The 25,213-nt window shown below is 40.4% G+C and overlaps 1 protein-coding gene across 1 annotated transcript in view; it reads right to left on the bottom strand.

Moving 5' to 3' along the window:
* Positions 1-570: 570 nt before the first annotated feature.
* The window catches only part of LOC138947666 (homeobox protein Hox-B7-like), a 44,732-nt gene continuing 20,089 nt past the window's right edge, over positions 571-25,213 (bottom strand). Inside the window, exons 2-3 of the mRNA XM_070319195.1 lie at positions 8,660-8,832; positions 571-5,271 (exon numbers count right to left, since the gene is read on the bottom strand). Of these exons, the coding sequence (XP_070175296.1) occupies positions 5,047-5,271; positions 8,660-8,832 (398 nt within the window). The 3' untranslated portion in view covers positions 571-5,046. The remainder of the gene's footprint in view (positions 5,272-8,659; positions 8,833-25,213) is intronic.

The following is a 25,213-nucleotide window of genomic DNA, read 5'->3' on the forward strand; positions in this document are numbered from 1 at the left end:
GAATGTAAAACGCAGAGTAAGAGAGAGGGATAGATAAGATAACATAAGATAAGATAAGATAATGGAATGTAAGATAAGATAAGATAAGATAAATCCTTATTTCCGAGAGTTAGAACACGCACTCTCGTGTGTTTTTTTATTTAGTCCTCGCCCAAACTAGGGAAACGAGAAAGAGAGAGAGAGAGAGAGAGAGAGAGAGAGAGAGAGAGAGAGAGAGAGAGAGAGAGAGAGAGGGGGGGGGAGGGAGAGAGAGAGAGAGAGAGAGAGAGAGAGAGAGAGAGAGAGGAGAGAGAGAGGAAGGGAGGAAACAGTGATGTCTTTTCTTTTTCTTTTTACGGGTTTTATTGTTGCTTGTCAGTTTGTTGTTTGTTTCAGTTTTTCTCTTCGTTAAATTGGATTTTATTTGCTGTATTGGTTGTTTTTGTTTGTTTGTTTGTTTGTTATTATATGTTTTTGCTTTTTGTTTTGTTTCACACATGCCATGAGCTCAACTTTTGTTTCTCTATTTGTTTGTTTCCATCTACACTGGCTGTCTGCTCGCATACCAAACACACACAACATACGACAACCTCAGTACAAGATGCATAGTCCAATTTATTCGGGAAGAAAAATTACAACAAAGTTCAGACATCGATGCATATTTATGTTGAAAAAGAACTTGAACAAGGCACATCATTCAAAAATGCAGGCGTCTTTATTGCCTCGGTCTCACATATACGATTTTTCGGAAGTGTCGGGGATACTTAAGTCGGCTAGGTCGGAAGTGCCGGATGCAAATTCGGCTCCAAATTTCACTCCCGACCTGTCCTTACGACTGATCCGACCATGTAGCCGACAAGCAGACGACAACCACCCGACTTTAGGGCCGACAAATCCGACATGTGTCCAGACACTTCCGACTGCAGTAACGACAATTCCGACTGCAGTTACGACAGGCCCGGCTGAAAAACTTCCGAACAATAGCCGACTCTCACGACCAGTGTAACGACTAAACCGACTAGCTAACGACTGTCCTAACGACAAATCAGACTGCCCTTACGACTAATCCGAACGAAACTATGCTACCGACAAATCCGACCACCCTTACGAGTCTTCCGACTATCGTTACGACTAATCAGAATCGCCTTACGACTAAACCGACACGCTTACGACAACCACCCGACAAATTTCTATTCGTCTGAGTCGGGAGGCTCTTCCGACTGTTTTGAAAATTTCAAAACAGTCTGAAGGGCCTTCCGAACTATCCGACTTTTCAAAAACAAAATTGCTAATTCTCACGAACTCTCCGACCTCTTCCGACTTCCAGCCGACTACCTAAAGTCGGGTGACATTCGTAGATGTGAGACCGAGGCATAAGGCAGTTCTTGTGTGTTGATGGGTAGAGTATCGACATAGTGAACTCCGTACAAACGTGTGATCCAGTTCAGTTCTCTCTTTAACGAAGCAAAACTTTGGACGGAGAACGTGAAAGATTTCGCCGGACGCGATGGTAAAGAAAACACTCCATAAACAGTTATCCCCAAAGCTGACGAATTTATTCAAAAGGGAGACAGACAGACAAACAGACAGACAGATGGACACGAAATGTGCAACATACTGTTTTGTGTCATTCTGTTTGGCGTTGTCATTCGCGTTTTATCCTACATACGTGAGAGAGACCACTCATGAGATAACAATATCGTTCAAACCATGTTCACGTGTGTATATCATGTAAATGAGGTCCTGTCAAAATAGTCTGGCAGGGACCTGATTTTCCCGGCACTGCTTATGATGCCAAAGGCACCGAAACAAACGTCATTATGGAAACACTTTTGCGACTGCAGCTTTCCCAGGAAGAGTTTTTATAACTAAACTGAAAGCGTCACGCTATACTTTCTAAAATGACGTTAGTAGAGTATGTAGGATAAACAGAATACTACATGGCTTGCTGTGTCGTACTAGATTTACACTCGTTGGTTTTACACATATTTAAAAGCTCGCTTTTGCTCGCAGTTCAATATTTAAAAAAGCTACTCGTGTATATCTGGTACGACACAGCCATGTATTATTCTCTATATATCTGAATTTGAATTTCTTTCAGTATTTCAGTATGCTCGAAAATGCACCAGAACACAGGTTACCTCTCATATATGGTTGCATAAATAGACATTCATATACTGTTTGACACTTAACATGACAAAATGACTGCATATTCATGACATATCTATATTTATTTTGTCACCTCCGAGATACCAGGTACATTTCACCACTTTGATGTTAAAAAACTTGCCAGAGTTACGTTTCTCGAACAGAACTAGTCTAGTCCAGGTCACGAACTTTGCATAGCTTGTACAACTATTGAAAAGCTATCGCTCATCAGACAGCACTGGAAAATAAAATTCAGCCCAGATCAGTGTCGGGACACACACAAACACATTCAAAAATAAGCGGACATTCAGAAAATGTCCCCAGTAAAAAGATGACTGTGTCTTATCACAAACAGCTATCGCCAGAAACAAAATCAAAAGGAAAAAAAGAAGATTTAAAAAAATTGTTGTATGTCTGAAGTGTACACAGAATCTTAAAACGATATTGATTTGTAAAAAAATAATTCTCTAGACGACCAGTAGCTTTGACAAGCACCGAAGACTTTTTGAACGACTGTTCGTTGATCCATACTGTCATGTTTATGTCCCCAACTTATGCCAGAGGGGGCATTACAAATTTCATCATTAGTAAACGGTCCAAGGCAATTTACGTACGGCACATACACAAAAAGACAGGAGATTTAGGAGAAACGAAGGCTCCAGTGCTGCAAACATCTCTTTCATTAAAGTTTCACTCCACCACCAGCAACATCTTAGTTCAGTCAGCAACGTTGAACGTTTCATTTAATCTGCTGCACGACACAAACGCGATCTTTAAAAGCTGGCCCAACGACTTTCTAACTAAACTATCAGCCGCAAAACGGTGAGAAGCAATTATATCAAAGTGAAGCCAATAAATGTCAACAAAATATCTGTCAGAAACCAATACCAGCGTCTTCGGCTTCAATAGTGCTCGGAGCAACCGCCAATGACTCATACTTCTCTTTGCTTTTACGGGCTCATAATAAAAACAGTACACGTATGTACACCATGCTGACGTGTAGTTTTCGTGAGGAGTAAATACATTTGTTCTTTTGCCTCTTGTCACGTTTCTCTCTTTAATACGTTAATACAATTAGTACTCCCTCTTTTCAGTTCATAAAACAAAAATGATTTTGGTGGTGGATGTTTGCGTCCAGGCTTGTGAAAACAAATTATTTTCTGACATGCTCAAATTCTCCGAGATTGACTAAACAGACTACACCGGATGGGTATTTTCTGTCGACTGCACTCCTTAGTTGGATGTTAATGACATACGATACCGATACATGCACAGCATGGCGGTGACCTTACATGTTATTTTCGACTGCTGATATGATAAAGTCACCGAGACAAAGTTCGTTTTCGAAATTATATGTAATTTATCGGGAGTAATGCAGAAGAAGTGATAGAATTTTGTGTCTGTCGTCATTTATCGCGTGATGACGTCTTCTGGCACTTTGTTTCATTTTTGACGTAAGAGATTTAACTTTGAAGAGAGGGTTCAGAAGAGACGCCATGGTTTGTTTAGTCCGTGTCGTTTCTTATTAAGTACGGTGAGTTGGCACGCCGTTACGTCTTTCCACAACATGGTCTCTCAGTCAGAGTAGTTCATCCTGTGCTCAGTCACAAACAAGAACACGCAACAAATGTCAGTGAGAATCAAGCTTTTACTTGTTGTGTAATCTGACGAATGCGGACTCGTATGAATATCAGGAGTACTTCACCTCATTTGTTTTAATATTCAACAAAACCTACTGTGATTTGCTTCTGAACATCACATCTCGTGGGGGCGTTATGATTTGTGCAGAATGTCTTTGAATTCACAGGTCCGCTAATTATGTTGGCATAATGATCCCGAACAATGACATCTGACCAACGGAAGTACCGCGGTGCCTTACTCGTACACAAACTATGTTTGCGCCTTGACTTTGTACGACACTAAGAGTCGTCAAAAGCTGCATAATTATGCCACAACGTTCAAAACAAGAAAACATTGGCATTCAAACAGAAATCCTATCTTGTACAGAATGATATACAACAATAATCCACGTATAGGCAGTCGAACATCACTCGACGTTTAAGGCAAAGTTTTTGTGTTGTTCGTCAGGACTTAAAGTAACTAAAATACATAAAGAATCTGGGAAATGTTTGCGTTCAGCAACAAGTTGTGGTAAATTTTGATTGCAAACAAATTATTAGAACACAGTCAGAATCTTCGTTTGTCAATAGTTAATTGTGGCTTGCTCTTAATTTCTTTTAACAGTAAAAGCATACCGGTAAAAACAGTCCTGTTGTCTTACAGTTGCACCGCAGTGTGTTATGGGAACACGTTTCCTTTTTAAAGCCTTATAACACAGTCATGTGATCGTTTCTCGATCGCAGCTAATGGCCTTTGCCGATGACTGTGAACATGTCAGTCCAGCAACGGGACTGCAGTTTCTGTTTCACAGTGCTATTGTTGCAGACACACACTTTCAGCAACCGTTATGGTGACTGGGGTGACCCAGGCCACGGACGGATGACTTTACTCCACGGAGATTCACAACCTCACACACATATTTGCGCTGCAGAGGGAAAGCCACTCTCACGAATTGCGCTTCGTTCACCATTTGTTCTCCAAGTTAGTACAGACAGGCAAACGCACCAGTATGTCCATCTCTTTCTGACCAGCACTGGTCAACGACTTCAATATTCTTGCCGAGAAAGCAGAAAAATAATAACACATCCCTCGGCCAAGCGCCCGTTTCTGTCCACCTGCGAAGGCCTTTCTTGTCCTTAAAACTGGAGCAAGTAGAAGTAGACACATACATATGAACATCCCTTTCTGCCCAGCACTCAATGCGTCTGTCGCTGCTGCTGCGTCAAAGAAGGCTGTGATGATATATTTTTTCGTGTTTTTCCCCTCATTGAACAGTTCTGGACGCTGGTCACTCAATGGTCACTCCAAGCAGTCCGCCTTGACCATGGAGCCAGTGTCGGGTTCTGGGGCTAGTTCTAAAGAGTTCTGAGTCTTGTCCTTCAGCACCTCGGCAAAATGGCCGCCCGATGACGTCACGCAGGGCGTCATAAGGGGTTTGAGTTGCCCCGTCACCTTGTCCCTCACGAGTTGCGCCCCTTTGACTCGCTTCCATTTCATCCGTCTGTTCTGGAACCACACCTTCACCTGTCAGACACACGAACGAAAAACGTGAAAGTACAACACTTAAAGGCACACTGGAACGTTTCATTTACGACAAAATAACACTTTACATTCAATTGAATGTAGTTGGACTCAGTGGTCCTTAAGGTGGACAGACAGACCAACACTTATTCACCCTGTGTCTCATGTTTCTAAAAACACCTCCGCGCGGAGGGGTTTTGCAGCCAGCGCAGTGAAGATAAAGAGGGAACATTTTCTCGGTTCGCGCGGCAGCAAGCAGGATGTCTCTAGACAGTATTATAAAGATCACAAACTCCTCTGAAAAATTGTCGAAGAAACTCGCTCAGAAGACACAAGCGAGGCAATCTATCTTGGCACATATCCATTGTTAAGCGCGAGTGAAATCTTAGATGATCTGTGATGGTTTCCGTGACATCTTTTATAAATTGACATTTTGTTGTACAGACAGGCAAACAAATCACTATGTCAATCTCCTTCTGCCCAGCAGACTTCAATATTCTTGCTGAGAAAGCAGAACAATTATAACACATCCCTCGAAGCGACAGACCCATTTAGTGCTGGGCAGAAATGGATCTTCACATGTAAATGTAATTTATAGTTTACAAAAAGCTTTTACAAACGTCTGCAATAAAGAGACGCTGGCAGTCTATCTGTGTTGGGATGAAAGGCACATTGTAAATACAAACTGACAGACAAACCCACACCCACAACTTAACGAACAAACACGTACGAAAAAACACTTAACTTTAATAACAAATTCAACATATAAATACTCTTTGTTTGTCTCACCAACAGTCATTTTGGTGTTGTTGTTGATGGTGTTTCTTTTTAGATATAAACTGACAGACCAGAAATGCACACAAACGCACATCCATAGAATGCATTAGGCCGGTGCCAAATTCAAAGACTACAAATATACCGCAGGTACAAAAAGCTTTTACAAACGTCTGCAATAACTGCCTAACACTCCCAGTATTGACCACCCAAAAAACCAAATCCTTTTTCGAGGAAACCATCTTAGAAATGTCTGGCTTTTCACATGCGCATTACAATGCCATGCACCAACAGTCCACAGCCTGGTTGCTTGCAGAGCTAATCGGGATTTTGTTCAAACGAATTTAGTAAAGTTACTCTTTTTAATGCTCCTCCAATGACGCAACGTACGCGGTATGCTTCGCACAAACGCTAACCCGGGATCGTTTACTTCAAAAGCTGGTGTTGTTCTACACTAGTTTTGAATTTCAAGACTGTTTATTAGAATGTAAACTTCCTCTGAATCGGATCAAGAAAGGTGGGTTAATGTGACCCTTATAAAACCAGAAAAACTTGTATCAATAGATTCTCAGTTTGTTGTGTTTGCTGATACCACTGTATGTGAAACAAGAGACCTTAAAATAGCAAGATGCGTGTGTATACAGTGGTAGCTCAGCTACTGGCTGTCTGCCTTAATGTGTGTCGTACAATTAGCCAATGCGTATATCGGTCTTTGAACAAGTTTCCAAGACGGAAGAAGGCAGTACTTTGCCAACAAAGGATCGTTGTCAGCATTACACAGCCCCGTTGTGTGTTGAAGTGCAGCATACATAAAGCTATAGGCCCGGATTGTGGCAAACACTTGAGCCGCCATATTGTATCCGTATGATAAAGCCGAAGCGTAAACAAGGGAAAGGGTTGATTATTTAGCTATGCTCCCCGCGGGCGGGCCGTATTGAGGCGAGCCTGGTGTTGTTTTTGACATCCACAGTGGATGGGGGTAGAAACAGGTAAACCCAAACCGCTGTAGCGCTACAAGCATTCATACAAAGATAGCAAAACTCCGCGAGCACAGCGCTTCCAGCTGTACCGGAAATCGTCTGCTGCCGCCCCGGCCTCTAGGCAAGCGCAGTGGCGGAAGACAAGCGAGAGTCCTTCCGGTGCCAGCGCCTGACCTTTGTGGCATGGAGGGGACAGTGTGGGGTTTGTTTCGTCAGGCTCACACACAGACACCCTTCTTCTTCCTCTTGGTTTAAAACAATGTCTTATTATCTCTACATATTCATACAATTTATATTCATTGATATGAAAACTACAAGAAGCCTTCAGGTTGTAAATGTAGTTGTGTCTTGAAAGCAAAACTACAATATGAAAATCGCGAAAAGTCAGTTTTATTACATGATTTACAAAACAGTCTCTCAGTTCTTCCTCTTCTGCACAGCATGTGTATCGCGACAGTCCCCAGTTAAACTTTGATACGTACACAATGTTTTCTTTCTTTCTGTGTTAATGATTGCTCGAATAACTTGCGTGGCTTTCTATTTTCTTTTATTCTTGTTCTTAGAACTTTAGCAGTCTATCTGTTTGGGATTTTGACCATACGCACAGTTTCCTTCAGCTGATGGTGACAGTTATAGTTGACCATACGCACAGTTTCCTTCAGCTGATGGTGACAGTTATAGTTGACCATACGCACAGTTTCATTCAGCTGATGGTGACAGTTATAGTTGACCATACGCACAGTTTCCTTCAGCTGATGGTGACAGTTATAGTTGACCATACGCACAGTTTCATTCAGCTGATGGTGACAGTTATAGTTGACCATACGCACAGTTTCATTCAGCTGATGGTGACAGTTATAGTTGACCATACGCACAGTTTCATTCAGCTGATGGTGACAGTTATAGTTGACCATACGCACAGTTTCATTCAGCTGATGGTGACAGTTATAGTTGATAAACGAGTGATACGGTCTGGGGACGTCAAATGGTGAATTGTTATTCGGGCAGTTGGCAGGCTGAAAGATGTATTATATCTATAGTCAACTCGTCGGGGACTCCACCATTTCGTGTGGTCGCACAGTAATAGTCACGTGGGTGTTATTGAGAGGTGATCGCTAGGACAGATTCCACTCTGGTTATGAGTTATTTCGTGAGCGATGAGCGGCATTTAGCTTCAGTGGGTATCAACATGAGTGTTTCCAGCAGACCATCCAAGGGAGGTCATTGTGGGTGTCAACTGTCGGTGTTTACACACTTGCCTCCCGTGGTCTGCTAGGACCATAGGCAAGTATCCAGGTTTTTTTCTACCCAAATTAACTTTACTCAGTACTGTATTAGTAATTTTAGTTAAATATTGGAGATTTCACGAAACGATGTCCGAAGACAGAAACAACCATCCAAACGACAGACACACACACACACACACACACACACACACACACACACACACACACACACACACACGCACACACACACACGCACAGATACACACACACACACACACACACACACACACACACGCACGCACGCACGCACACACACACACACACACACACACACACACACACACGCACGCGCGCGCGCGCGCGCGCGCGCGCGCACACAGACAGGCATGCAGTGAGCGTGGTGAGACGGACCTGTCTCTCCGTGAGGTTAAGGGACACAGCGATCTCGTAACGTCGGAGCCGTGTGAGGTAGTTGTGGACGTTGAACTCTTTCTCCAGCTCCCGTATCTGGTGCTTGGTGAATGCTGTGCGCTCCTTGCGTGGCTTGGCCGACAGGTCCAGCTTGTAGGGGTTCGTCTGGCAGTCTGGAACACACATATAGCACGTTAGTCAAAGTCAAAAAGACAGGTAAATGACGGACTGGTGACGGACGATTCCACTCAAAACAAGACAGAACGCATGACATTTTGTATTTGTGTCTTTTACCTTTGTTCAAGTCCCCCAACACAAATAGAAGAAAATAAAACAAATACAAAATAAAACAAAGCAAAATAATCAATGAAATAAACAAACACAAAACAATAAACACAATCAAACAAACAATCAAAAGAACACAGTCAAGCTAACAGGCAAACAAACAGACAAACAAACAATCAAAAGAACACAGTCAAGCTAACAAACAGACAAACACACACACAAAAGGCTACTTATTCAAGGCTGAAGTCAACGGGTGCAATGGCCAATTGGATAAGAAATGGGCCTCCTATATGCGGAGGGTTGAGTGTTCAAATCCCGGTCAGTCGCAAGGGTGGAGATTTTTCTGATCTCCCAGGTCAACTTATGTACAGACCTGCTAGTGACTTATCCCCCTGTGTGTGTACAAGCAAGCACAAGACGCACGAAAAAGATCCTGTAATCTACGTCAGAGTTCGGTGGATTACAGAAACACGAAAATATCCAGCATGCACACAAAAAGCGGCAGAATAGTCGATTAGACGATTGCGGTCGCTAAAAGGATGAAGATGAAGAAATGTTTATAGAATAACGTCATCACGCGATTTTGCAAAACGAACCAAACGAACACACTGAGGTTTGTGACACTACAATAGCACCATTTGAAGTAGTACTCCTAGCGGTTATGCTGGAGATTGGATGAAAGGAAACTTTTTACATTTAGTCAAGTTTTGACTAAATGTTTTAACGTAGAGGGGGGGAATCGAGACGAGGGTTGTGGTGTATGTGTGTGTGTGTGTGTCTGTCTGTCTGTGTGTGTGTGTGTGTGTGTGGAGCGATTCAGACCAAACTACTAGACCGATCTTTATGAAATTTTACATGAGAGTTCCTGGGAATGATATCCCCATAAACTTTTTTTCGATAAATACATTTGATGACGTCATATCCGGCTTTTTGTAAAAGTTGAGGCGGCACTGTCACACCCTCATTTTTCAATCAAATTGATTGAAATTTTGGCCCAGGAATTTTCGACAAAGGCCGGACTTCGGTATTGCATTTCAGCTTAGTGGCTTAAAAATTAATTAATGACTTTGGTCATTAAATATCTGAAAATTGTAAAAAAACAAAAAAAAATTTCAAACGATCCAAATTTACGTTTATCTTATTCTTCATCATTTTCTAATTCCCAAAACATATAAATATGTTATATTCGGATTAAAAACAAGCTCTGAAAATTAAAAATATAAACATTATTATTAAAATAAAATTTCCGAAATCGATTTAAAAACACTGTCATCTTATTCCTTGTGGGTTTCTGATTCCAAAAACATATATATGTGATATGTTTGGATTAAAAACACGCTCAGAAAGTTAAAAAGAATAGAGATAAAGAAAAGCGTGCTATCCTTCTCACCGCAACTACTACCCCGCTCTTCTTGTCAATTTCACTGCCTGTGCATCGAGCGGTGGACTGACGATGCTACGAGTATACGCTCTTGCTGTAAAATGCAATGAGTTCAGTTTCATTCTGTTAGTTCGACAGCTTGACTAAATGTTGTAATTTCGCCTTACGCGACTTGTTTTTTATTGGCAAGGATTTAGGTCAGATGTCAGTCGGTGATCATTACTGCATTTGAAATGACCAACCATCAGTAGGATTCGGTCAACAGACCCATTACTCTTCTGACTCATCAGTCAAGGGGATCCAATGACGCCTTTGATTCATTATTTTGTTCGTTGTTGCGTTTTCTGGATTGATTACGTGAATGTACTTATTTAATTATGTATTTGTTGTTGTTTTGTTTCTCTTTTATTTAATTTGTTATTTATTTATTCCGTATCATTTCTTTCCTTCTGTCTTTCTTTCTTTCTGTCTTTATTTTTTTCATTCATTCATTCATCCTGTCTTTCTTTCTTTCTTCCTTCCTTTCTTAATGTATTAGTTTTTCTCTTTATTGACCTAGATAATCATTTATCTAATTATTTCCTTTTTTAATTTATATCAAAATTAATTGTCTAACACGTCGTTATAAACATTAAAGTCAGTTTATGTCTGTGTGCAAAAAGTGTGTGTGTGTGTGTGTGTGTGTGTGTATGTGTGTATGTGTGTGTGTGTGTGTGTATGTCAGGGGCGGACGAGGGGGGGTGCACAGGGTGCACGTGCACCCCCCCTCCAGCAACAAAAAAAAATAATAAAATTGGAAAGCTGATTCTATGACCATTTATAAGTTCAAATGGCACCAGATGGCACCATTTTGCTTCTTTGAGCCAAATTTTTTTTCCGGGGGGGCATGCCCCCGGACCCCCCTAGCAAATTCGGGCGCTTCGCGCCCATCACATTCACTTTCGATTCAAAGTGCACTCTCAAACTATCTATATCACTATCTATATCTCTATCTCTATCCCTATCGCTCTCTCTCAGCAACGTCAACATCGCTGTTGTTCCATGTTCTTGACAGTTCATTTTTCTTGCTCTTTTTTTACATTTAGTCAAGTTTTGACTAAATATTTTAACATCGAGGGGGAATCGAGACGAGGGTCGTGGTGTATGTGTGTGTGTGTGTGTGTGTGTGTGTGTGTGTGTGTGTGTGTGTGTGTGTGTGTGTGTGTGTGTGTGTGTGTGTGTGTGTGTGTCTGTCTGTCTGTCTGTCTGTCTGTGCGTGTGTGTGTGTAGAGCGATTCAGACTAAACTACTGAACCAATTTTTATGAAATATTACATGAGAGTTCCTGGGAATGATATCCCCGGAAGTGTTTTTCTTTTTTTCGATAAATGTCTTTGATGACGTCATATCCGGCTTTTTGTAAAAGTTGAGGCGGCACTGTCACACCCTCATTTTTCAATCAAATTGATTGAAATTTTGGCCAAGCAATCTTCGACGAAGGCCAGACTTCGGTATTGCATTTCAGGTTGGTGGCTTAAAAATTAATTAATGACTTTGGTCATTAAAATTCTGAAATTTGTTTGGATTAAAAACAAGCTCTAAAATTAGAAATATAAAAATTATGATCAAAATTAAATTTTCAAAATCATTTTAAAAACTATTTCATCTTATTCCTTGTCGGTTCCTGATTCCAAAAACATATAGATATGATATGTTTGGATTAAAAACACGCTCAGAAAGTTAAAACGAAGAGAGGTACAGTAAAGCGTGCTGTGAAGCACAGCGCAACCGCTACCGCGCCAAACAGGCTCGTCACTTTCACTGCCTTTTGCACTAGCGGCGGACTACGTTCAGTTTCATTCTGTGAGTTCCACAGCTTGACTAAATGTAGTAATTTCGCCTTACGCGACTTGTTATTTGTGTACTAGCTGGTTTGCTCTTCTGTTTGTCATCTATTACAATGTTGTATTATTTTGATGTAAGGACAGGTTGTATGAAAAGGCGTAGCCTTACACCTCTATTCTTGTAAAATAAAGTTCAATCATCATCATCATCATCATCATCATCTCTCTCTCTCTCTCTGCGTCTCTCTCTCTCTCTCTCTCTCTCTCTCTCTCTCTCTCTCTCTCTCTCTCTCTCTCTCTCTCAGTCTCTCTCTCTCTCCTAGCTTGGCAAAGGCCTCAGGAAGGCAGTATCAGGAAGGCAGCATCAGGCTTCCCTGGGAAAAACAACATACACAGGCCGGCAGTTGGCTGCGCTCTGATGAGCTTTCCAACGCTGGCGGGGAGGAATAAAGGCGGCTTGATGACTTGTGCAGACCAGCAAAATAGATGCTGAGTCTTATCCCTCGCTACGGCCCGACAAAAGCCGCCATGCAGTCAACGCACACAGACGTCCGTTTCTCGTCAGTGAGCGAAGCTAGGAAGCTGTCGTCCATTTGGAGTTAAAGACAGCCCACCGTTTGTTCTTTCGATGCTATCAACGAAGATGATTATTGCCCTTTCTACATTTTAACCGGAAAGCACCTGACTGTGAACGGAGTTGTGTAAGTAAGTAAGCTGCTTGCTGGGCGAGTAAGCTGTCATAGTTTGCTGTTGTTGTGTGTGTGTGTGTGTGTATTTATTTATGTATGTATGTATGTATGTACTAGATGAATACCCGCTTCGCCGGGTAGCCGGCTTTGCCGGAAGAAGTAGAGCCGAATACCCGGCTTCGCCGGGTACGCGATCGACGCCACACGAAGGAAGGGAGATAAACGCGCAAAACACTGGAGAAGATAAGGAAGAGCAATACCCGGCTTCGCCGGGATGAAAGCGTTGTGGACAGTGACCTTCTAAAAATAGTAACGGGAATATGGATTGAGCGTTGTGGACAGTGACCTTCTAAAAACAGTAACGGGAATATGGATTGACGCCACACGAAGGAAGGGAGACAAACACGCAAAACACTAGAGAAGATAAGGAAGAGTTACTGGGAATGGATGCAGAAAAACCAAAATCGGTTCAGCGCTCTCGCGCTGAGAGCACGTGTTGAAAATTCTCATCGACCAGGTTGTGTCCGGGGTCTACCTGAATATGCCCACCAAATTTGAAGCAGATCCGTCGAGAACTTTGGCCGTGCATGGCGAACACACAGACAGACAGACACAAGCCGTATATAGATATATATGTATGTATGTATGTATGTGTCCATTTTCAGGAGATAAATATTGTGTTATACAAATATTGTTTATCTTTGAATCCTGAATAAACTATGCTGATATGTATGTATGTATGTATGTATGTATGTATGTATGTATGTATGTATGTATGTATGTATGTATGTATGTATGTATGTATGTATGTATGTATGTATGTGTGTGTGTGTGCGTGCGTGTTGCGTGCGTGCGTGCGTGCGTGCGTGTGTGTGTGTGTGTGTGTGTGTGTGTGTGTGTGTGTGCGTGTGTGTCTGTGTGTCTGTGGCTGTGTTATTAGGGGCTAGCACCTACAGGGAGATGTTAACCTCTACTCGCCAAATCTTCAGGTAAACAAAGCTAGGAAGCTTGACGCTTGCGAGGTGAGTGGGCGAGATCGTCTATAAACGAGTTTTTCTAGCTAGGCAAAAGTTAAATACGAATGGCTGATATCGGAAGTACCATCCGTGAACTGTTAACAGGATTGATAGCTGTGCAACCTCTATTTGTTTAAGGCGCGATAGAACCTGCAGATAAACGGTCGCCTCTTCTCACGAATTCTCACGAATTCCTAGTCTTCCTCTCCGCGACCATTAGCCATCTGAGCATTAAAGAGTTTCCTCAATTTTGATCAGTGTTTTGGGTTACAAAAACGAGCGTTTTTCAACTAATACACTTTTTTTTTTCGTAGCAAACATACCGGCACTCTCGTTTTTGCTACCTCTTCTCATCGTTTAAGAAACGGCCGTCAGTTAAAAGCTCTGCGCTCTTCCTCTGCTACCGCCTCCTCCCTTCGTTCCGCCAACCGTCGTCTTCCTCGGCCCCCCTAGGTGGTCTTCGCTTTGGGAGAACCGACGAGGCGGGGGAAGAGAGAGAGAGAGAGAGAGAGAGAGAGAGAGAGAGAGAGAGAGAGAGAGAGAGAGAGAGAGAGAGAGAGAGAGAGAGTTTTGACTTTTGGATGGTTTATTGTACCTATGGCCATTGGCCCATATACAAACCAGGGAAGAGTGGATGTGGGTTAGGGGAATTTTACACATATATACGTCTTACACATTTATCCTCACATGTTATATAATAATCGTTTACAATTACAACAGAGAAAGAGAGAGAGAGAGAGAGAGAGAGAGAGAGAGAGAGAGAGAGAGAGAGAGAGAGAGAGAGAGAGAGAGAGAGAGAGAGAGAGAGAGAGAGAGAGAGAGAGAGAGAGAGAGAGAGAGAGAGAGAGAGAGAGAGAGAGAGAGAGTTTTGACTTTTGACTTTTGGATGGTTTATTGTACGTATGGCCATTGGCCCATATACAAACCAGGGAAGAGGGGATGTGAGTTAGGGGAATTTTACACTTATACACGTCTTACACATTTATCCTCACATGTTATATAATAATCGTTTACAATTACAACAGAGAAAGAGAGAGAGAGAGAGAGAGAGAGAGAGAGAGAGAGAGAGAGAGAGACAGACAGACAGACAGACAGAGAGAGAGAGACAGACAGAGAGAGAGAGATCAAAGTGAAATATCTGAAATGAAGGAAAGAGAGATTGTCGAAAAAGAGAATTTGACGAAGAGCCGAGAGAGAGAGAGAGCGGACAGTCTGAAAGTAGAGACAATTAGAAAGAGACAGAGAAACAAATGCGCGAACAAGAAAGACGAGACACAGACAGACAGACAGACAGACAGACAGACAGACAGACAGACAGACAGACAGACAGACAGACAGACAGACAGACAGACAGACAGACAGACAGACTAAGGTACGGATGGGACAAAGGATAGGCTGCAGACAAAAAGACAAACAGAGACGGAGGGAAGAAGCTGACAGTGTCCGTCATCATTGTACGGGTGTGTGTACGCCCACTGTTATACGTTCTATGTGTTTCTGTGGTGGATCGCCAAGACTAGCACACCTAGCAAACATGGCAACCAAACGTGACACACTCTTAGCAACGGTACTTAGCCACCACACGTAGCCACCATGCACCATACATTCATTTCTGAAGAACACATTAACCCAACACATTGAAATACATAACTATAGCACGAAGAAAAGTATGGTGTAGTTAACGAAACATCTTCAGACACCATGACGACGCCACCACGCACGGGGAGTTGCGCGTGTTGCGGTTGTGCTTGTATGTTGTGCCAATACGCACAACATACAAGCACAACCACAACACGCGCAACTCCCCGTGCGATATATCAAAGAAATATATACAGAACTATACAGAAATCCGCATGTTAGACGGAACAATGCAAATCAAAACATCGGAAGCAATGGAAAACAAACAAGAAAGAAAAAAGAAAAAAACTCGGATCGAGAGACAAGACAGTAAGATCGACGAGCAAAATAGAAATCAAAGAAGCACCCCAAAAACAAAAATAAAAGAAACAGCAACTTTACCGAAAAGGATGTTAGCAGTGCACGCAGGGTTGGGGTGGGGGTGCATCTTTATGGCTCGGAAGTGATGAAAACGCATTAGCTGTTTTTAACCATCATTATAAGAAACATAAAAATGACGAGTCCAAAAAGCTGATTAGATTCACAGGGAGGGAAGGTGAGCTCATGTGTTTCAAACTAAAGGGGAAAAAAGACTTGTGAAGTCATTCGAATGTTCACAGCTCTGCGCTAACTCTTCTCTTGTTGCGACTTGCAGAGCTGCAATGAGCATTTGTCTCAAGGTTGTGAAAAACAAATCGTCTTTGGGTAACTGGGTACATAACGGGCGTGTCTTTGATATCCTTTGGTTCTTTTCTCCCTCTTCAATTGTAAGCCTGTCGTGAAAATGACTACAAGTTAATTGTGACTTTAAGTTGAAACGTATTGTTTTGTCAATAACAAACGTTCCAACAACTTACGTTTCTTGTTTTTTATTCTGAATTTTGGAACATTGGCAGTCTCTTTGTTTTTGGATTTGTTGACAAAACATACAGCTCCTATTTTTTTTTAAAATAAAATAACTGTTTGATTTTTTTATTCATTTGTATGAATTACCAACGCAGTGCTCAGTTAGTGATACGAGTTTCTCAACTTAATTTGTGAGCATAATTTCATATGACTCAGTCAATATTACGCCCGCGTCTTCATGCAATCAATGCTCGATTGTTGCAAGTCATAAAACACGTCCAAAAATGATTAGCACACCGATATCTGAAAAGCTGCCAAATTGTTTATGCGATCGGCTAAAGATTTCGATCGAAAATCAAATCCCTCGCTAGGTATATTCAATTCAGCGGGGTTTGGGGGAGAAAAAGAAGAACAGAAAGCCGTGGCTTATAAAAGCAAATCCATCCATGAACAGCGTGATTTAGGCGCTGAAACGCAGCCCCAAAGCCGCAGGCAGTCATACAAAATGTTCAGTGAAACAAATAAATAAAATAAATAAAATTAAATCAAAAGAACGTGTTTTAAAAGAAGTGTCGTAGTGTTGTAACATGGCCCTTATTCAGACAGACGTCTGCTCCGTGTGAAAAAAACACCTGCATTTAATTAAAGTTACTTATTTAAGGTGCGTTCACCTGTCAATTGTTTTCCCATTCCAATCTTTACCTTTCACGATGATGTCTCTCTCGCTCTGTCTCTATCTGTCTCTCTGTCTGTCTCGCTCTTTCTGTCTCTGTCTCTCTCTCTGTCTCTGTCTGTCTCTCTGTCTCAGTGTCTCTCTCTCTCTCTCTCTCTGTCTCTGTCTCTCTGTCTCTGTCTCTCTCTGTCTCTGTCTCTCTGTCTCTGTCTCTGTCTCTCTCTCTCTCTCTCTCTCTCTCTCTCTCTCTCTCTCTCTCTCTCTCTTATACATATATCTATTACATTTCTGAATCCATTTTTCATTTTTTGCACGTGATACCTTTTGCCCTGAAACATCGGGCGGTTGTTTGCAGTAGGGGATATGCGTATTGCATTGCCTATTCTTTATACGCATAATGTTACATGCCTACTTTGTATCTTACATGCCTCTTGTTGGTTCGTTTGCTTCATCGTTTGCTTCTTTCTTTCTTTCTTTCTTTGTTTATTAATGTGTTTATTCGTTTATTTGTTTGTTTGTTGTCTTGTCTGTCTTCCTGTTTGTCCATCTGTTTGCTTTTTGCGCACCATATTGGTGTCGGACTAGTCAGGACTGATTCTAGCTGACCCGCTAAATAGTATAACGTTCAGGAAGGGAGCCTTTTTGTTTATCGCGCTAAAAATAAACGAGACATAATAAAAATTAGAATTAATAATGTCAGCGTGATTTATTCTGGAGAATGACACTCTTGACAAATGCTGTCAGATAATACGCTCTTTATTTACAAAATACCAACAAGCAAGTCTTGTCGGCGGGTGCTTTACGGAACGGCAAGGCACCACCCACCCTCGGAGTGTGCAATGCTGACCCGCTCACTTGAAAATGTCATTGTTAAAGTTCTGAAGAATCAAGTGAAATTGCGTCACTCAATGTACACTGAGCACAAAAAGCGCGAGTAAGGATATTTTTTCAGTGGTATAGCCCAGATGTTAAACAGCAGTTTTTGGTCAGAAATATACGTGTATTTAAAGATCAGTCTTTCTTCTGCCCAAAAATGTGTTTCTGGAATCTGAGCAATATTTGGGTATGACGTCACAGGTCCGTGACCACGCCTACCCTCAAAAATGGCGTTTTTTGAGCGATTTTAAATCTGTCGCTCTCTGTTTGACGTGAAAAATCTAAGCAACTGAAACGCAGTTTCAACATGGTATATCTTGTGAGATTGTTGTGTGAACGCATTTCACCTGTTAATATTCATCACGTCAGGTGAGTGATTGGCTGACCCAGGTCACAAGAATGCTTTGACTGCCAGGCATAATCCAGATAGGAGCGATCCAATTCCCATTGCGGCTGTTCTGTCTAACTTCGAGGGGTCGCTTCGAAGTTTCCTTTGGTCAAAATAAACGGTAATAAAACCGTTATTTATAATATGCTGATGGTTAGCAAATGGTAACAGACATGTCTCAAAAATGATATAAGCATTCGACTGACGGCTCATGCTGATATCTATTTTCTCTTCATCATTTGCTATCAGTCAGCATATTAGAAATAACATATATATTTTCTCGCAGTTGTGTGCGTTTACTTTGCCAATGACTTTTACCTAAGTTATGCAAAAATGTTTGACGCATTCGAAAAAAATCTCCTGTCTTCAAAAATACATGACACAAAAAAACTTACCAACAAGAACAAGAACAAGAACAAGAACAACAACAACAACAACAACAACAACAACAACAACAACAACAACAAGCAGAATGTATATTCACTTTGTCAGTACGAGTATCTCTGTAACACAAGATCAGTACAATTCGAAGTTTTGAAAGTTTGAAAAAAGAAAAGCATGGAAGCAGGGTCACGCAAGGTCGTGGTTCTCGTAGCAGACGACGGTTATGCCTATCGCCAGTTCCTCTGAACAGTCAAAAGTTCGTGTGAATCGCAGGCGTGTGTTGCGTTTAGATTCAGAAGTACATAATAACGTGCTATTGCAGATAAGCTTACAGCGAGTCGCATCGAAATCAAAAACTGACGACTACATTGTGAAAAAAGTGAAACTGGATCACACGGGTTCACGATGGCTCAGGGGTAAGATAAACCACGCAAAAATACATTCTTTGAAAATTGCTCGCTCTTTACGGAGGGCACCAAGGACGTTCTCAAGTAGTGAGTATGTAAATGAAAGGGTGTTTGTACTGTGTGTAAAAGCCTGACAGTACCTGTGATGGTTTACGGGAGGCTTACTGTGCCTTTAAAGTGCATTATTGCAGTATCTGTCTTCAAAACTCATGAAAAACATTCTTTAAAAGATACGTTAGCAGGGCGTATAAAACCTGATCAGTTCAAAGGTGTTTTTGTCTGATGCATTTTATGTTGGACACAAATCTCTGACGCGATTTTTTCATACTGACTTTTACAACAAAAAATAAATGACATGCAAGATACTTTTACATCAATACATAATCCCCTCCCCCGAGTCACACACACAACAACATCAACTAGAACAAGAACCAAACAACAACAAAAACAACAACAACAACAACAACGCGTCCCTATCTTTTCCTTTTACTGTAAAACAAAATATTGAACTACTTACTTTAAAAAATTAAATAAATATATTATTTTGTTCGATCTTTATGAATTTTCACATTACTCTTCTTTCGGATCAACATCAAAAACAACAACAACAAAGACAAACGGATAAACAAACAGATAAACAAACAAACAAACAAACAAACAACAAACACAACTTTAAAAACAAAACACACACTGTTCCTGTACCAAAAACTCATCCCTGTACAGCATGCAAACAGGCCAAAGAAGCAAGCGGTCCAGTTCACTTCAAAGGAGACTGGTAAAGTAATACCCTGCGTGTGGTCATACTTCGTGAAAGTCTGATCAATATATAACTGCTGAACTCTGTTTGAGTTAAGAAACAGTTGATGCTGAAGAGAGGACGCGAACAGTGTTTCAAACCAGCAGACTGCTATTTGTTTTAACCGTAACTATTGCAACAATAAACTGAATCTGGTTTGTTTTAACCGTAACTATTGCAACAATAAACTGAATCTGCTTTGTTTTAAATGTCATTGTTGTTTTTGATGTATGTATGTATGTATGTATGTATGCATGTATGTATGTATGTATGTATGTATGTATACATGTATGTATGTATGCATGTATGTATGTATGTATGTATATGTATGTATGTATGTATGTATGTATGTATGTATGTATGTATGTATGTATGTATGTATGCATGCATGTATGTATGTATGTATGTATGCATGCATGCATGCATGCATGCATGCATGTATGTATGTATGTATGTATGTATGTATGTATGTATGTATGTGTGTATGTTTGTATGTATGCATGTAGCTCTATTCTCATTTCTTTATTTATTTAACCATTTTTTATTCATTCATTCATTCATTCATTCATTCTTTTTTTTTTAAATCCATTTATTTATTTACCTAGTTTGCACAAACTTAAAAAATACAACAACAACAACAACAACAACAACAACAACAACAACAACAACAACAATATTATTTACTATAGAGTGAATATGACACATTAGTATTGCCATATCGATCTATTTACAAGAAAACAAAATTAAAAAACCTTTCAGCCGACCAAAAAACCCAGATTGATGTCTAAAATGCAGTACAAGTTAATGAGCGATGAAACCATATTCGTGCACTTACTGGTAAGAAAGACGGTCAAAGTTATCAGTTTTTTTGTTTTGTTGGTTCGGGTTCTTTTTGTTTTGTTTTTTGTTTGTTTGTTTGTTTGTTTATTCGTTTATTTGTTTGTTTGTTTGTTTGTTTGTCCTTATTCATTGGAATCAACGATGTTTTTTCATTAAACTATTTATCGTTGTTAGATTAGATTAAATTAGATTGGGGTCAGATTGACTCTGTTGCTCATAAAGAACATGTTACATATTACATGAACAGTGTGCGTGCCTTCCTTGCATGCCTGCCTGTCAGTCTGTCTGTCTGTCTGACTTTCTGTCTGACCGACTGTCTGTCTATCTGTCTGTCTGTCTGTCTGTCTGTCTGCCTGCCTGTCTGCCTGCCTGCCTGCCTGCCTGCTTGCCTGCCTGTCTGTCTGCCTGCCTGCCTGCCTGCCTGCCTGCCTGTCCGACCGTCCGTCCGTCCGTCCGTCCGTCCGTCTATCCATACGTCTGTCTGACTTTCTGTCTGACCGACTGTCTGTCTATCTGTCTGTCTGTCTAGTGCTGATTATCATAGACTCGCCAATTATGAGCAACAGAGTCAATCTGACCCCAATCTAATTTAATCTAATCTAACAACGATAAATAGTTTAATAAAAAAAACATCGTTGATTCCACAGGGGTCTGTTTTGGGACCTGTATTATTTTGCATCTATATAAATGATTTGCCCTTGTACCTACAGTCTGAATCTGTTGAGTGTCATATGTTAGCAGATGATACTACCTTACATGCAACAGGGAAAAGCCCTGCACAAATTCAAGACAAATTACAACAGAGCCTAAACGATGTTTCTGAGTGGTGTTCTGCAAATCGTATGCTTATTAATCCAGTAAAAACAAAGTCTATGATAATCAGCACTCGCCAAAAACATCAACTTTCAGAAATGACTCTGAGTCTGTCCCTAAATGAGCACTCCATTGAGCAAGTAGCTGAGCACCGTTTACTGGGACTTACTGTTGATAATAATCTCAAATGGCAGACTCACATCAATGGAATCTGCAAAAAAATTGCTAAAAACCTGTTTCTTTTGTCAAAGTTACAAAGCATTATTAATCTAGACACAAGAAAACTATTTTACAATGCCCACATAAAGCCCCATATTGATTATGCTTCCATAGTATGGGACGGGTGTAGTGAAGTTCACTTGAAGAAGCTGAACTCGCTCCAGCGTAGAGCTGCTAAACTAGTTCTGCCCAGTCCATCTCTTTCTACAAAGGAAAAGATGAAAAGTATTGGGATGTTAAGCTTAAACAAGTCGCGTAAGGCGAAAATACAATATTTAGTCAAGTAGCTGTCGAACTCACAGAATGAAACTGAACGCAACGCAACGCAGCAAGACCGTATACTCGTAGCATCGTCACTCCACCGCCCGTGGCAAAGGCAGTGCCCGTGGAATTGACAAGAAGAGCGGGATATTCGTTGCGCTGAGAAGGATAGCACGCTTTTCTGTACCTCTCTTCGTTTTAACTTTCTGAGCGTGTTTTGAATCCAAACATATTATATCTATATGTTTTTGGAATCAGGAACCAACAAGGAATAAGATGAAAGTGTTTTTAAATTGATTTCGAAAAAAAAATTTGATAATAATGTTTATATATTTAATTTTCAGAGCTTGTTTTTAATCCAAATATAACATATTTATATGTTTTTGGAATCAGCAAATGATGGAGAATAAGATAAACGTAAATTTGGATCGTTTTATAAATTTTTATTGTTTTTTACAATTTTCAGATTTTTAATGACCAAAGTCATTAATTAATTTTTAAGCCACCAAGCTGAAATGCAATACCGAAGTCCGGGCTTCGTCGAAGATTACTTGACCAAAATTTCAACCAATTTGGTTGAAAAATGAGGGCGTGACAGTGCCGCCTCAACTTTCACGAAAAGCCGGATATGACGTCATCAAAGACATTTATCAAAAAAATGAAAAAAACGTTCGGGGATTTCATACCCAGGAACTCTCATGTCAAATTTCATAAAGATCGGTCCAGTAGTTTAGTCTGAATCGCTCTACACACACACAGACACACAGACACACAGACACACAGACACACGCACATACACCACGACCCTCGTTTCGATTCCCCCTCGATGTTAAAATATTTAGTCAAAACTTGACTAAATATAAAAAGCAGCTTTTGTATAATAAATGTTCATTTATGTATAAAGTCGTCTATAAGGACGCCCCAACATATCTTATACAACTCTTCAATTCATCTCCGTCATATTATTCAAACACTCGAAATAACCTTGCCTTGTCAAGGCCCCGCATCGATTTGTTTAAAACTAGTTTTTCTTATTCTGGTGCGTTCCTTTGGAATTCACTACCTGTAAATATCAAGTCATGTCTGTCATTATCTTCTTTTAAAAGACAGCTCCGAAAGCACCTCTCTAACGACTAAGTCGGTGTACACTTTGTGCGAGTGTGTGTGAGGATGTGTAAAAGAGAAAGTGTATAGTATGCTTCCATTAACAAGCACACTTTTGAATTTTTTAATTTTTATTTTGTTATACCTTTCCCCATTGTTTTTTGTTATTTTTTTGGTTATTTGTTTTGTTATTTTTTTTATTTTTATAAATTCTTCATATTTGTTCTTTGTTTCATGTGTGTATTATAGTAGGGACTAGCTGTAAGAAAGGACCATATGGACCTAATGCTATCATCCCTCGGTAATAAAGTTTTCGAGTTCGAGTTCGAGTTCGAGTTCTGTCTGTCGGTCTGCCTGCCTGCCTGCCTGCCTGCTTGCCTGCCTGCCTGCCTGTGTGTCAATCTGTCTGTCCGTCTCCTTTTTACATTTAGTCAAGTTTTGACTAAATGTTTTAACAAAGACGGGGAATCGAGACGATCCGGGTCGTGATGTATGTGTGTGTATGTATGTATGTGTGTGTGTGTGTGTGTGTGTGTGTGTGTGTGTGTGTGTGTGTGTGTGTGTGTGTGTGTGTGTGTGTGTGTGTGTGTAAGCCTAGAGCGATTCAGAGAAAACTACTGGACCGATCTTCATGAAACTTTACATGAAAGTGCCAGAGTATAATATCCCCGGAAATTATTTTTTATTTTAATAAATGTCTTTGATGACGTCATATCCGGATTTTTGTAAAAGTTGAGGCCGCACTGTCACGCCCTCATTTTTTGATCAAATGGATTGAAATTGTGGTCAAGCAATCTTCGACAAAGGACGGACTGTGGTATTGCATTTCAGCTTGGAGGCTTACAAATGAATTAATGAGTTTGGTCATTAAAAATCTAAAAATTTTAATTAAAATCATTTTTTTATAAAACGATCCAAAAATAATGTCGTCTTATGGTGTCTTCATCATTGTCTGATTAAACAAACATATAAATATGTTACATTTGGATTAAAAACCAGCTCTGAAAATTAAATATATGAAAACAATGATAAAAATTAAATGTCCGGAATCCCTTAAAAAACAATTTCATCTTATTCCTTGTCGGTTCCTGATTCCAAAAACACATAGATAAGATATATTTGAATTAAAAACAAGCTCAGAAAGTTAAAAAGAACAGAGGTGAGTCATTCTCCAAAGCTGGTGAATTCTTAGGTCGGTCACTTAAAACGACATTTTTACAGAAGCAAATGTGGTTAGACCTTTCCCCCTGTTTATGTGGATACAGATATGTTTGAAGAAGCACCCACAGCAAAATGAATGAACATATTTGTATTTTGATATTAAATATAGTGTAATAATGTCAGTAAATCAACAAAAATGGCGTCAGAAAAATGGGAACAGGCTCGGTACATATATTGGAAGCTACGGTCCATTGACACGATAAATTCATTATGCATGATTTGTTGAAAAGTCACTTTGTGAAACGATAAAGGTTCATTCCTGTGCAATTGTTGTTATTTTCTTTGTGTTTGAGACCCCCAAAAATGAAGTTGAAAACAGCCTTTCGTACGCATCGGATGTTGTCACGCTCACTTAGATTTTTTCGACCTCTGTAACCAAACGAATTTCTTTATAATCACTATTTTTTTACGATCAAGTCAACAAGTGCAGCTTGAAGATGCAGAAAATGCATTCATTCAACCGAGGACACACTTTGGACGAATTTGATGTCTCAGAGAGTGTTTTGTGTCACACGTGATGGCTTCGTAACGGCCGTTTTCATTATAAGCTAGCATCAATTCAACTGAATGAAAACATAAATTTTTATGTTTGCACCTTTGTTAATCACCTAGCCATGCAGATGCGTGACGTTTTTTTCACAATTTGTCGTGAATAATGACGTAATTCATGAAAAAAGAAGGTGTAGTTGACATTTTGGACGGCTGCGTTCGTAACGCCCTCTGCTACCGGCGAGATGCAGACCCCGATTGCTTGAGCACCTGGGAATCTTGCATGACAAGGTTGGTATTATTTTGTTGCTCATTCATTTATAAGCATGTTTGTAAAAAAAAAAAAAAATTAAAACCACGCAAGTGTGAATTCCATGAAGTTCTTCAGCCCCACCGGGTTTCGCTTGTCAGTCCTGTAATCTCATG

Source organism: Littorina saxatilis, linkage group LG14 (genome assembly GCF_037325665.1).
Source record: "Littorina saxatilis isolate snail1 linkage group LG14, US_GU_Lsax_2.0, whole genome shotgun sequence".
Classification (NCBI taxonomy): Eukaryota; Metazoa; Mollusca; class Gastropoda; order Littorinimorpha; family Littorinidae; genus Littorina; species Littorina saxatilis.